The sequence below is a fragment of the Bacillus rossius genome, chromosome 1 (genome assembly GCF_032445375.1).
Source record: "Bacillus rossius redtenbacheri isolate Brsri chromosome 1, Brsri_v3, whole genome shotgun sequence".
NCBI classification, from domain to species: Eukaryota; Metazoa; Arthropoda; class Insecta; order Phasmatodea; family Bacillidae; genus Bacillus; species Bacillus rossius.
In genome coordinates this window covers 64,026,204-64,041,033 of record NC_086330.1, presented here as the reverse complement: position 1 = coordinate 64,041,033, position 14,830 = coordinate 64,026,204, and the positions used below count along the sequence as shown (strand labels likewise).

Sequence of the window (14,830 nt, the reverse complement as noted above, 5' to 3'; positions counted from 1 at the left end):
TCAGTTATTTGACAAATATCGGGAAGTGGCATTATTATCATTGGAGGAAGCAGGCCCGATATTATATTCGTTTTTAATTTTTTTTTATGAATATCCAGTCTCTGATAAACTGCTTCCTCATTGGCGTTATTCATTATTTAGTAATTGTTTGGTTTTAGATTAATAGTTTAATGTTTTTTAATTTATGAGTCAAAAGGTTATAGCACCTGTACGTCAAAGTTAAACGGAATATGAACAAAACTAAATTAAATTGTTTTATTCATTCAGTCAGTAGAAATTACTTAGTAAGTGGCTTAGATAAAATTATGTATAGTCACATCTGCGACCACGATGAAATATTATTTTCATTTGAATTAAAAGAAAATCAAAATACAATGTCAGTATTAAAATTAAGTCATCATATTGATGGCTGTATTTTCATTTTGCCGCTCTTAGAAATTTGAATAGTGAATGGTGGAAAAAAGACCTTCATTTCCAATAATTGAGAACGTTTGCCATATAAATAACCGTTTATTCAATCGGAAACATAACATGACATAAAAGGTATTGAAAAATAACCATTTTGCTCGTCCCTAACAGTTATCTGCGTTTGATTGTGGCAAGCAAGTTTAAGATTCAAACAGAGAATTCTAGCGGCGAGCGCAGAAAGTGTGTGATTTGTATCCCGAAATTTGGGTACTTGAAAAGAGAATATTTTATTTATTATTTTATTCATCACACACGGAATTATTTTGAAGAAATCTACTTTAAATTTAGTGTCCTAATTTCATATCATAAGTTTATTTGCAACATGAACAACATTAGAACACACGAACTAGCTAGTTACCGAGGTTAGATGTTTATACATCACTGCTCACAATTTTTATTTTGTAGTTTTATAATATGTATTAAGATCAGTTATAAACAATATGTTTTAAAACTCAAAAACTTTAATTCCGTTAAATTGGTTGACTTGTCAGTTTAAAAAAAAAACACACACACAATTGAGGTTTGTTAACAACTGTAACAAACATGGCGACGGAAAACCTCCAGATTTTTACATTTGTCTTACTATTTACTTTAACAGATGTCCCCCGACCCTCCCCCCGCTACTTTTCAAACCCCGCACCATACAGGACGTAATATCCGTTACATCCGCTTGTCCGTTACCTCCGTTACCTATATTCACTGCCATTAGCCTGAAATGACGTCATCGTTCAACAACTTTTCGTGTCAAGAACACACTAGTGCCTGACTTTCTCTCGCGTGCAATCAATTTCGCAGTTAATGTTTTTTTTTCTCTCTCTGTGAACGCCCATCACGCCTGGTGGCACACTACACCATTAACATTAATGCGCTGGCAGTTGCATCTCTGTCAGGTACAATATATTTTTTTAATTTAACATTTTTACAGAAACATAGGGTAACTAGGTGAGTAGGTAACGGAGTTAGCATTTGTAACGTATGTAACGAATATTGCTTGATTGTGCTAGGTTTTAGAAAAAAAGACTTGAACTATTAACATCTTTACAGGCGGTTACAGATGGCCGCATAGTTCTGTGAATGTTTACATTACCTTTGCCATTCCGCAACTCCGCAAATTTCCAAATCTTAATTTGCAACTCTAGAGTTGGATTCGGTGTTAGCTTTAGAATTGTAACAATTTGTATAGACATTTCCAAAAGGATTATGTATCACATTGTAGCTATCATAAACATAATATTACCTTGCACGCGAGTGTTACATTCAGAACAGTTTTGGAACATGTACGCGCGTGCTCGTGAAGGGGTGAGTAGAAGCGAGTGAGTGTAACCAGCCGCCCTGGGGCGTTATGTAAAACAACCCATAGTTTAAAGAATCTAAAAATATCTCGCCCCATTGATAAGCAGCATGATTAAAGAAGATTTACATGCCGGCATAATTCAAAAGGAAAAAAAATGGCCCCTGCGTCATGGATTAGGTAAGCGACAATAGTAACCACACCAGCATTCCCAAGTAGGAACCTACAATACGGGCTCATAAGAAAAAATAAAATAAAATAACCTGCAATATGCATGCAGCGAACAGCGTAGCGTCGATGAGCTTATCAGCAATAACAAGCACTAATGACAAGAGTATCGCTCTCACGAAGAAGGTTCGCATTCGGGATATACCCTACGTGTAAAGTTGATGCTTCGCAACGTTACCATTTCATAGGAGCAGCCTTCTCGCACTCTCATGTACAAAGAAGAGGACAGCTTGTTTGGCAGGGATGTACGGGCTAGAATGCCATCCAGAAAAATAGGATCTGGTGTCTTTACTGTTCTGTGTGCACGAGTGTGAACGAATAGCATAAATTGCTTGAGGATTTTCAAACTTACAAACATGGTGTTTCATAAGGAAACGATGAAATGTTATATATATCCTTTTATGTACAAATAATAATATACTTATTAGTTTTAGAAATGGAGTCTATAATAAGTGGAATCACAGTACTAATAATATGAATATCTTGGCGGAAACAGTAATGGAAAATCCTCCAGTTCCCGAGGAAAATTAACAATAGTTTTAGTAATGAGTCAAGTCATTTATTTAAATAATCATTTCTCGCATGAGAAACCAACTGAATTAAATATGTTAACAAAAACAGTAAGTCAATTTTTCTGTATTAGGTTCCTTTTTGCATTACTTTCGTAACTAAAGGGTCGGTCTCACCAGCCACTTGATTTTTTTTTCTTGACATTACTAATGGTTAAAGGCTATTTCTTCAAATTGAGCACATTAGTTCTCTTGCATTAGTTCTAATGTCACTAATATTTCCAACACATATTTACTGCAATGGTTCGTAATTAAAAACTGCGTTAAGTTGTTTAACTATTATATTACATTGTGAGTAGGCCTATCTGCGAAAACAGTGATAACAACAAATGCAAAGAAGAGTATCGTGTTAAAATATACTAAAAAGCTATAAAGAAAAGTAATGACGTAGTTAAAACTATTAATATGGACCGAGCTTTAAAATTTAGTAATTTCAGTAACGTGGTTCGTGTTTATCTTCATTCGTGTACATCATTGTACGAAGTATATTTCCGGAAATAAAGTTGGAGGTAATTAACATAACTAGGTCGACAACTTCCAGAGCTGCGTCTCCAACCGGCAATGTTGTGCGTGCGACACGCTAGAATACAACAAATTAGTGTGCTCAAAAGTTCTAATTGAAGGAGACACGAATACATCTAGTAATTTATAGGCCCTAGTTCCAATGGAAATTCCGTTCTTCGTAGTTGGTAGTTAACAGGGAAAGAAGCGAAAGAAAGGGGTGAGAAGGGGAAAAAATTAATGTCCGACAAGAAAAGAACTAACAGTGGAGAAATTTTTAACTGGTATTGTGTGAAATTGTTCCTAGCCATTCAAAAAAAAATTACGAAAATTATATACAATACTACAAATATGCATAGTCAAATCCGAAAAAAAAAAACTCTAAGCGAGTCCAAATACTCTAAAATAGCCTTCCTCCGTGAGTAACTATTCTAACATAAAATAAAACATTGTGTTATTGCTTCATTAGCCAATGCCGTGAATGCACTGCATTTAAGATGTTAGTATTTACAGAAAAATTAGAAAACACTCGCCATATGGTTAGAAAACAAAACGACCGCTTCAGACGATAAGGTTGAAATTCATATTTCGGACTGAAGGCACTTAGTGAAAATACAGTTAAAGTTGGTATTGACATTGAATATACATAGTGAATACGCCCTGATGAAATGAATCTTAGAATAACCAAGTGTATCAGAAGTTACACAAAAATTAAAATCTCTACAATGACATGGAAACCGAGACGGATCACGTAAACGGTGACGGATCTCACGGAACAGAGTTTCTACAACACGCAGACGGAAACATTTATCTCGGTAATGCTGAGCTCTTACGTTTACGTTGCTCCTCGCGACCAATAGAAGCCGAGTATTTGGCTGCGATGGCAGTCATGTTAGTTTATGTTATAAATACGTTAGAAATTGTTTCAAGTACAAGAATATCTGGTTTTTTATTATTACTTTATGGTTTATTTTTATTATATATGTAAATTCTGCACGTGATATAATCTCAATGAATTTTTTAAAAATTCAATTAATAATTCGTAACCTTGAAATGCAATATCATTCGTTGCCTTTTGTTACGTTTCCGTGCACTTGAGGAAGCAGGATACGCAATAGTGAAATGTTTGTCCGGGGGATACGTCTCCGTTTACGTGACGTCGTAGACTAGGACCAAGCCTCGGTCTCACACCATCAGTTAGTTATTTCATTTTTTGTTATTATTAGATACTAAATTACGTTAAACGTATTCCGATTATTCTCTGGCATTTGTTGTAGGGTCATAAAATTTCTCACTAGAAATTTTAAAAACGTAATTTTTCAGCTCTAAAGGGCCACTCAAGTAACCATGGTTAACAACATTACGTAAATTTTCCGATCTACTGGATAATATATGTTGGGAAAGTTTTATACGAAATATAAAATTCAGGAGAGCTATCGTGATAAATGCACAGGAAAAGTTCTAAAATCACAGAAATGGCATAAAATTGAAATATCCAACTTAGCTTGTGGTACCGGGGACAGATAGGTGTGAACTATGTTTTATTTTATTTTTTATTAAGACTTATAGAATATGTCATAAAACATATACATATTTTTTAATTAGTAAAACAACAGTATATTCATTATAATTAAGTTGGTATGCACATTTATGGAATGATTTCAGAGAAAACTATTGGTTACTGTTTCAACAAAACCACCTAAACAATATAAATTGACCTTGAACTATGCCACGAAGAAGCTATGTTCGTAGTAAAAATTCGAAAACACATACATTTATTATTTATATGTATACTTAATATGGTAGTAATATGTGAAACAGGTAATTAGAGGAAGCACTGGATATAATCACTACGTCTTCGTGTTTTTGCTACACGGCTCGTATCAGTTCTGCGCTTACGGTAGCGAACCCAGTGGCAATACCCACTGGATTCCAAGCCTGCTTTCAACTTCTGTCAGCCTGTTAACTCCTTGTTTCAGCAAGGACATAGTTCTAGCACAAGCCAGGAATTTTTTATTTTTATTTTTTAATATAATTTTTTGAGATTTACTGAGCTTGATTTAGCAAAACGTACTTTGGTTCCCTTTGTGTGCTTCTGATTATTCTTGTTAATATTCTGTTGGTTTTCGCCAAGTGCTTCTGGTAATTCCTGACGTAGCTTGTGTTGGTTTTCTGTAAGTGTTTCTCTGACGTGGCTTCTGTTGGTTTTCTAGGTCACAATTAAAGAGAGACTCAAACAGTTTTAGATAAGCGCAAGCGCGAGTACTGCTTTGCTGTTTTCTCGCTTGCAGCGCCACCTACGCTACACGGCGACTCCTGAGTGTAATTTCTCCAATTAGTAGAGGGTGAACCTGTAAATTTATTTTGGCAACAGGATGGAGCTCGTCCCTACTGGAATCTCTTTATACTAGAGTGGTTGAACATCGAAGTCCCTGACCGTTGGATTGGTCGTAATGGTCGAGACGCAGAGCTATTATTCGCAGGCCTCCGCGTTCACCTGACATAACGCCATGCGATTTTTTTTTTCCTTTGGGGGTTTATGGAAGATCGTGTCTACATTCCGCCACTACCTAATGATTTACCATAGTTGAAACACAGGATTGAAGAAGCTATTGCTTCCACTACTCCGGACGTGTTAACCAAAGTGTTGGAAGAATTAGACTTAGGTTGGATGTGTGCCGTATAACTAAAGTTGCTCCTTCAATTTGATGTATGATTTGTTGTAAATAGTTTAAATTAAAATAAGACATTGTTTTATGGACACACAGTATTACAATTAAATCTATTCCTCTGTTGGCCGTTGTGTTTCACAGTTGATTAGTTGTTATCAATACTAAATGTTTGTGTTCAGTGTTGATGGTTAACTGTTTGTAAGTCACTTTGACTCGCGTTTATTGGTTTTCTTAGAAGTAATTTCTAAATTAAAATTTAATTATATATTAAATTTATTATTCAATTGATTATTTAATCAGTTCTAAATTTCTGCTGGTATTTTAAAAATGCAAGATGTTGGGGTACGATCCATGATCCACTCGACTGTGGAACGGGCCGTCGAAGGAAGGATAGTTGTAAGTATCGCACGGGCTGGGGGGCGGCGGAACAGGCAAATGCTCCTCACCTATGCCCGCCTGGCCGACGACCCAGGACAGCCGCAGGAACAGCATCACGCCCCAGATGTTGAGCATGTTCCGCACCAGCACGCCCTTGATCCAGCCGAACTTGAGCGCGCCCTCCGGGTCGGCCTGCGCGTCCGAGGGCTGCGCCGGGGGCGGCGGCTGCTGCTGCAACCAGCACCACAGCGTGTCATACTACCGCGACAACACGCACCTGCCTCCAACACCACTGCACTTCTCTGAGTACCTGCTTGTAGCTGTGCTAGTGTAGTACTGTCAGCTGTGGTGGTGCTGTCAACAACACGCACCTGCCTCCAACACCACTGCACTTCTCTGAGTACCTGCTGGTAGCTGTGCTAGTGTAGTACTGTCAGCTGTGGTGGTGCTGTCAACAACACGCACCTGCCTCCAACACCACTGCACTTCTCTGAGTATGTGCTGGTAGCTGTGCTAGTGTAGTACTGTCAGCTGTGGTGGTGCTGTCAACAACACGCACCTGCCTCCAACACCACTGCACTTCTCTGAGTACCTGCTGGTAGCCGTGCTAGTGTAGTACTGTCAGCTGTGGTGGTGCTGTCAACAACACGCACCTGCCTCCAACACCACTGCACTTCACTGAGTACCTGCTTGTAGCTGTGCTAGTGTAGTACTGTCAGCTGTGGTGGTGCTGTCAACAACACGCACCTGCCTCCAACACCACTGCACTTCTCTGAGTACCTGCTTGTAGCTGTGCTAGTGTAGTACTGTCAGCTGTGGTGGTGCTGTCAACAACACGCACCTGCCTCCAACACCACTGCACTTCTCTGAGTACCTGCTGGTAGCTGTGCTAGTGTAGTACTGTCAGCTGTGGTGGTGCTGTCAACAACACGCACCTGCCTCCAACACCACTGCACTTCTCTGAGTATGTGCTGGTAGCTGTGCTAGTGTAGTACTGTCAGCTGTGGTGGTGCTGTCAACAACACGCACCTGCCTCCAACACCACTGCACTTCTCTGAGTACCTGCTGGTAGCCGTGCTAGTGCAGTACTGTCAGCGGTGGTGGTGTTGTCGTCCACAGGCACCTGCCTCCAACACCACTGCACTTCTCTGAGTACCTGCTGGGAGCCGTGCTAGTGTAGTACTGTCAGCTGTGGTGGTGTTGGCGTCAACAGGCACCTGCCTCCAACACCACTGCACTTCACTGAGTACCTGCTCGTAGCCGTGCTAGTGCAGTACTGTCAGCTGTGGTGGTGTTGTCGTCAACAGGCACCTGCCTCCAACACCACTGCACTTCTCTGAGTACCTGCTGGTAGCCGTGCTAGTGTAGTACTGTCAGCTGTGGTGGTGCTGTCAACAACAGGCACCTGCCTCCAACACCACTGCACTTCTCTGAGTACCTGCTGGTAGCCGTGCTAGTGTAGTACTGTCAGCTGTGGTGGTGCTGTCAACAACACGCACCTGCCTCCAACACCACTGCACTTCACTGAGTACCTGCTGGTAGCCGTGCTAGTGCAGTACTGTCAGCTGTGGTGGTGTTGTCGTCAACAGGCACCTGCCTCCAACACCACTGCACTTCTCTGAGTACCTGCTGGTAGCCGTGCTAGTGCAGTACTGTCAGCTGTGGTGGTGTTGTCGTCAACAGGCACCTGCCTCCAACACCACTGCACTTCTCTGAGTACCTGCTGGTAGCCGTGCTAGTGCAGTACTGTCAGCTGTGGTGGTGTTGTCGTCAACAGGCACCTGCCTCCAACACCACTGCACTTCTCTGAGTACCTGCTGGTAGCCGTGCTAGTGCAGTACTGTCAGCTGTGGTGGTGTTGTCGTCAACAGGCACCTGCCTCCAACACCACTGCACTTCTCTGAGTACCTGCTGGTAGCCGTGCTAGTGCAGTACTGTCAGCTGTGGTGGTGTTGTCGTCAACAGGCACCTGCCTCCAACACCACTGCACTTCTCTGAGTACCTGCTGGTAGCCGTGCTAGTGTAGTACTGTCAGCTGTGGTGGTGCTGTCAACAACAGGCACCTGCCTCCAACACCACTGCACTTCTCTGAGTACCTGCTGGTAGCCGTGCTAGTGCAGTACTGTCAGCAGTGGTGGTGTTGTCAACACACACCTGCCTTCAACACCACTGCACTTCTCTGAGTACCTGCTGGTAGCCGTGCTAGTGCAGTACTATCAGCGGTGGTGGTGTCTGCGTCAACACGCACCTTCCCCCAACACCACTGCACTTCACTGAGTACCTGCTGGTAGCCGTGCTAGTGCAGTACTGTCAGCAGTGGTGGTGTTGTCAACACACACCTGCCTTCAACACCACTGCACTTCACTGAGTACCTGCTGGCAGCCGTGCCAGTGCAGTACTGTCAGCTGTGGTGGTGTTGGCGTCAACAGGCACCTGCCTACAACAACACCACTGAACTTCTCTGAGTACCTGCTGGTAGTCGTGCTAGTGCAGTACTGTCAGCTGTGGTGGTGTTGGCGTGAACACGTATCTGCCTCCAACACCACTGCACTTCACTGAGTACCTGATCGTAGCCGTGCTAGTGCAGTACTGTCAGCGGTGGTGGTGTTGGCGTCAACACGCACCTGCCTACAACACCACTGCACTTCACTGAGTACCTGCTGGTAGTCGTGCCAGTGCAGTACTGTCAGCGGTGGTGTTGTTGGCGTCAACACGCATCTGCCTCCAACACCACTGCACTTCACTGAGTACCTGCTCGTAGCCGTGCTAGTGCAGTACTGTCATAGGTGGTGGTGTTGGCGTCAACACGCACCTGCCTACAACAACACCACTGCACTTCACTGAGTACCTGCTGGTAGTCGTGCTAGTGCAGTACTGTCAGCGGTGGTGGTGTTGGCGTCAACACGCACCTGCCTCCAACACCACTGCACTTCTCTGAGTACCTGCTGGGAGCCGTGCTAGTGCAGTACTGTCAGCTGTGGTGGTGTTGTCGTCCACAGGCACCTGCCTCCAACACCACTGCACTTCTCTGAGTACCTGCTGGGAGCCGTGCTAGTGTAGTACTGTCAGCTGTGGTGGTGTTGGCGTCAACAGGCACCTGCCTCCAACACCACTGCACTTCTCTGAGTACCTGCTGGTAGTCGTGCTAGTGCAGTACTGTCAGCTGTGGTGGTGTTGGCGTCAACACGTATCTGCCTCCAACACCACTGCACTTCACTGAGTACCTGATCGTAGCCGTGCTAGTGCAGTACTGTCAGCGGTGGTGGTGTTGGCGTCAACACGCACCTGCCTACAACACCACTGCACTTCACTGAGTACCTGCTGGTAGTCGTGCCAGTGCAGTACTGTCAGCGGTGGTGTTGTTGGCGTCAACACGCATCTGCCTCCAACACCACTGCACTTCACTGAGTACCTGCTCGTAGCCGTGCTAGTGCAGTACTGTCAGAGGTGGTGGTGTTGGCGTCAACACGCACCTGCCTACAACAACACCACTGCACTTTACTGAGTACCTGCTCGTAGCCGTGCTAGTGCAGTACTGTCAGCGGTGGTGGTGTTGGCGTCAACATGTACCTGCCTCCAAAACCACCGCACTTCACTGAGTACCTGCTGGTAGCCATGATAGTGTAGTACAGTCAGCGGTGGTGGTGTTGGCGTCAACACGCATCTGCCTCCAACACCACTGAACTTCACTGAGTACCTGCTGGTAGCCGCGCTAGTGCAGTACTGTCAGCAGTAGTGGTGTTGACGTCAACACGTACCTGCCTCCAACACCACAGAATTTCACTGTGTAACTACTGGTAGCTGTACTGTCACTGGTGATTTTTTATGATTAGTGGTGATACTCATTTTGCATATGTGTATTGGTGTTTAATTATAATAGTATTACTAGACACAGTCACTGGAATAGTGGTGGTCCTGCAATATTACTGGTGGAACTATCATTTTGGTAGAGGTTGGTTTTTTCTAGTGTTGTGGTAGTATTGATGATTGTAGTAGTATTAGTGGCAGAATTAATGATTGAACTGTGGATTAACGTCTAATCAACATACGGATCATTAAAGTTTTATATTAAGATGAACTGAGAACGGAGCAGTGAAGTAATGCATTCGTGGAGGCACAAGAAACAAGGATATTTGGTGTGGCCACGTTGCTGTCCGAGGAGAAAGTTACCATTTTTAAGTCCACACAAATCACCCATTGATGTTCACGATACCTTATCTTCTCGAAGACCAATGCTATGGTGCTATATGTTTCTTCCATTGTCGTTGAGTGAACAATTAGTATTGAATCATATTTGTTACAAAAGTGAAAAATACATTTCAAGCTTTGCTTATCTTAAAAAGTAGAGCCGATTGAAAAAAAAACTAATTTCATATTAAGATTCAACGCCTCAAATACAGCTAAAATCAGTTCCAAAATCCTAGGCATAAATTTTTTTCTGGTTGGCCTGTGTAATATGATATGTTATTCTGCCTGTGCATATTTTATTTTCAAATAATTGCTAGTATTTAAAGTTTATTGACAGATAAGATGTCCAACGATAGTTTAATTGCGTGAGATACAATTGTCATTTGCATACAATTAAAAGAATAAGTCATATAGCACTTGCATTTTCTACTGGCTTACCAATTATTAATAAATCATAATCACTATTTGTTATTACTATACTTACTAATTACTAATCACAGTCGCAATCAGTATTTGTTATTATTTGTTGCTTTGTGTTCCTTTAGTTATAGCAAAATAGACATATACGTCCATACTCCTTGATAGACATTGTATAAATAAAAACATATAAGATTTTAAAAGATAGTTTATTTGCGTGTGAAACAAATGTAATTTGCCTATAAAAAAGAATTATAGTTATTCATGACTGCAGTACACGGCGTTGCCCGGGCTGAACACAGTGCGGTGAATATAGAGAGATGACACACAATTACTGTTTTTAGGTATATGACCTATGATTTTCTGTTTACCCATGGCAATTGGTTTAACGGTTTAGAAGTTGATACGCTGCAGCGCCATGTAGCGGCAAATTACAAAAAAAAATTGATAGCATAAAAACCTTCTACATGAAAAAAAAACTTAGATGCACCAACTTTCATGGCGATCGATCAAACTGTGTCTGAATTTATCAACGTCATACATACATACATATATACCAACATCCTATTATATATATATATATATATAATTCTCCTTATCCATACTGCAAAAAAGTTACAAATGCGACTTTGCCAGCTAATTATGCAAAAAGTATGCACTGTAAAATATTTTTTACTATGCTGAAGTTCGGCCACACAAGAAGTCTGCAAGTTCAACTATGTTGAACGTAAATATAAAATAATTACCTGGGACGGGACATCCGCCCTTAAGGGGTTCTGAATCGTGTTGCGAGCCAGGGCGGCGCGCGTATCCATCGCAAGGTCGCCGCAGCCGACAGAGCGCCGAGATCCGTAATTACTCGAGGAGAAGGGTTGAGGCGGGGAGGCGGGGGGAAGGTCAGGTCACCCTCGTTGACCCCGCGGGGTCAAGCGCGCGTCGTCACGGCCGGTAACGAGCAGTGGGTGAGCGCTGCTCGCGTAGGAATCCCATCCCTTCCTCCTCGTTGCCCTTCCCGACAACCCCTCACCATCGCAAGGAGATATTCTTGAGATTCACTAGACCCGTCTCAGGAACACAAATAATCCGCGCTCGTGCATCTGTTCTTTTTAATAAACGTTATGCCAGGTCAGCTATATGTATTATAGCCTGCAAACAAAATTCTCGTGGGCCTGACCCTGCGGGGAAGGTGATTGTCGCCTGAAATGTCGGAGCTGTTGCCGGCTCTAGTATCCGAGACTTGATCCCACAGGTTCACGGAATCGGTGCATTGAAGCTAATAAATAGCCTCTCCGCACCAATGGCAATACTCTGCCTTCTCGGGGCACCGCTGTTGGGGGGCGTGGTGGTGGCAATGCTGAGATGGGTATCCTCGGTCTCTGGTCATAATCGCGTCTCTAACTAAAGAGAACTCTGCCAGGGGGTAACCCCACCTCACGGCATCCACAATTGCCTAGCTGGGAACAGAAATGGTGAATGGGCTGAATCTGCGTTCAACGCAACGCAGATGCAATTGAAACAGGAGGGAGGTGAGGGGGTTCGACTGCCGAGCCCTGGTGTTTGGGTCCCAAATGCCTCTCATAGGAATGAGGATAAGGGCCATGATAATGGAGAGGACTGTAAACGCCGCTGGCTCTAGTGGTCGCAGCAGGAAGAGTCCGGGCATGTTCGGGCCTTAATCGACTATAAGCCGCGGGTCGGCGGGTCGGCGGGTCGGAGGGTCGGAGGATCATCAAAGGAGGCGAGGTGGATCCAGTGGAGTGGCTCCGATACACGGCAGGTCGGCTGGCTGTTAGCGAACAGTCTATGCCCAATCTAGACACTTAAGTTGGTAGTAGTACGGAATGTGAAAAGCCCTGGATCTGATTGGGTAGGTCTCTTACTTGGTGGTGCTCCGATCGCTTGGAGCAGACTAAGGGTTCCCCAGCCCTTTGATGAGTCGACGTTGTGAGTGACGACACAGTTCCGGTTAATCTATACTAATATTATAAAGCTGAAGAGTTTGTTTGTTTGAACGCGCTAATCTCAGGAACCACTGGTCCGATTTGAAAAATTCTTTCAGTGTTGGATAGTACATTTATCGAGGAAGGCTATATGCTATATTATATTATCAATGACATTAGGGATCCTTACTAAAAGTCCAATTTAGAATCAAATGCGTTGGAGGGGGTTAGGTAGAACATGCAGTACACGTACGAAGTGTGTGTTGACAATGCCGCAGGCGCTAGAAGTTTATTTCTTATTGCCTATTAACATTGTTGCCACGCACTAGATGCCTTATCATTCTTAATTTTCCCATACAAGTAAAAAACACCCGTGTGATATTAACAACGAAGCAATCAGTACCCTCATATAGAATACATAGAGATAGTGTGAGGTATATGTAGATATAAAGAGATACATACAGATAGAGAGATACATAGATATATAGGACTATAGATGTAGATAGAGATAAATATATATTTAGAGACATGGATAGATTATTTGTATGTGTGTAACTACTTCAAACATATTACAAAACAAAACTGAATGAGGCATTGCAATGCATGCCGAGCATTAGCTAGATAATGGAATATTTTCAATATTAACAATCCCTTATTTTTCAGTTTTATTTTCTATATTGCTTTATAGAGTCTAGATTACATACAGACCAGGTAAATAACTATAAACTGGCAGAACAACGTCTGCATCTGAAAGTGATATAAATTAATTTGCACACTTTACATTCAAATTAAGAAGACAATTACTAACTACATCTGATCTCTAAACAGTTCCCCTTCACCCTGTGTTCAGCCCGGGCAACGCTGGGTACTGCAGCCTAGATAGCTAGGAGAGGTTTGGATATACCACCGGACCACGGGTTCCCTGGGTAACTGAGGGGCCCCGGTGTGATGTGGGAGATCGGGGTAGGCGCCAGCAGTGCTGATAAGGTCTAAGGGCTAAGGACTCAGCCAAATGTCTGGTTAGCTGAGTGAGGCAGGGGGCCGAGGTGATGACTATGCTGGGATGGGTAGCCTCAGCCCCTGGTCACAGCTGAAGCTCTAACACCTGTCCCGATTAGCGTATACGGCGTATTCCGTATCCTCGCCCACGGGGGCCCCAGGCCAGTAGGGCTAATGCTAAGAGGGCTGAGTTAACAAACCAAAAGAAGAAGCAATCCCTTGAAGGAACAACTTCTATATTATTTTCTTCGCACGTCTACGTGAACGTAACTAAAACGAACAATTAAGGTTCACTGGTGTATTGGGGGGGGGGGATAACGGATTCCATCCCCCCTCCAAACCCTGAATAATTTTCATATATTCTCATAATTCCTCATCATAGTTTTCCAATCTTACTAAAGTATTATTTTACTGCAATGCTATACATAATAGGACGTTTATGAACCACAAATAAGATGCACTAAATAATTCAATTCTTAATATAGGTACTAAAATGGTATTAGAAAATATAATTTGGCCCTCCCCTGAATGAGTTCTCGTGAAATGGTTTTTTCTTTTTCTTTTATTAATTCCGGCCCGAAGTTAAACGAGCGAGCGGAGGTGAACTTCGGATGTGTTCGGGACTAATCGTTGATAGTGGTGGAAGGTGTAGGGGGGAGAGTAGAGAAACCTTCCCAAGCGTCTGCAACCATTCCATTCTGTCCCCTTATTTACGCCTCCATGCGCAACACCGGTTATATTCAGTTTGCGAAATGTGGGCCACGGTCCTGTATTCGCCTCGCACCGAGGCGATCCGGTTTCATTGTCACGTGGCGTGTGTATGTGTATATGTGTATATGTGTGTGTGGGAGTGTGTGTGTGTGTATATATATATATATATATATATATATATATATATATATAGAGAGAGAGAGAGAGAGAGAGAGAGAGAGTTATACTTCTTTAGGCGCGTTATGGAAAATTTATGAGTGAATTTTTACTATGCACGTGCAGCATGCAACAAATATTGAGAGGATGAAAAAAGGCTACATACAAATAAAAATTATATTTTTTCTTTTAAATTTAGGGAGTGATTTAGAATAACGGTCCATAATGTTAAAAAAAAAATTTATAGAGAATATTAGTGAAATAAACTGTGTTTATAAACTTTTTCAAGTATATTTTAATATGTATTTAAAT

General features: G+C 42.5%; 1 protein-coding gene across 2 annotated transcripts in view; it reads right to left on the bottom strand.

Annotated features, from left to right (window-relative positions):
* Nucleotides 1-14,830, bottom strand: part of LOC134536851 (bumetanide-sensitive sodium-(potassium)-chloride cotransporter) — a 162,671-nt gene that overhangs the window by 74,252 nt on the left and 73,589 nt on the right. Inside the window, exon 2 of one of the 2 annotated variants that reach the window (XM_063376877.1) lies at nt 6,176-6,338. In XM_063376877.1, the coding sequence (XP_063232947.1) occupies nt 6,176-6,338 (163 nt within the window). The remainder of the gene's footprint in view (nt 1-6,175; nt 6,339-14,830) is intronic. The other variant, XM_063376887.1, reaches the window with a different exon arrangement.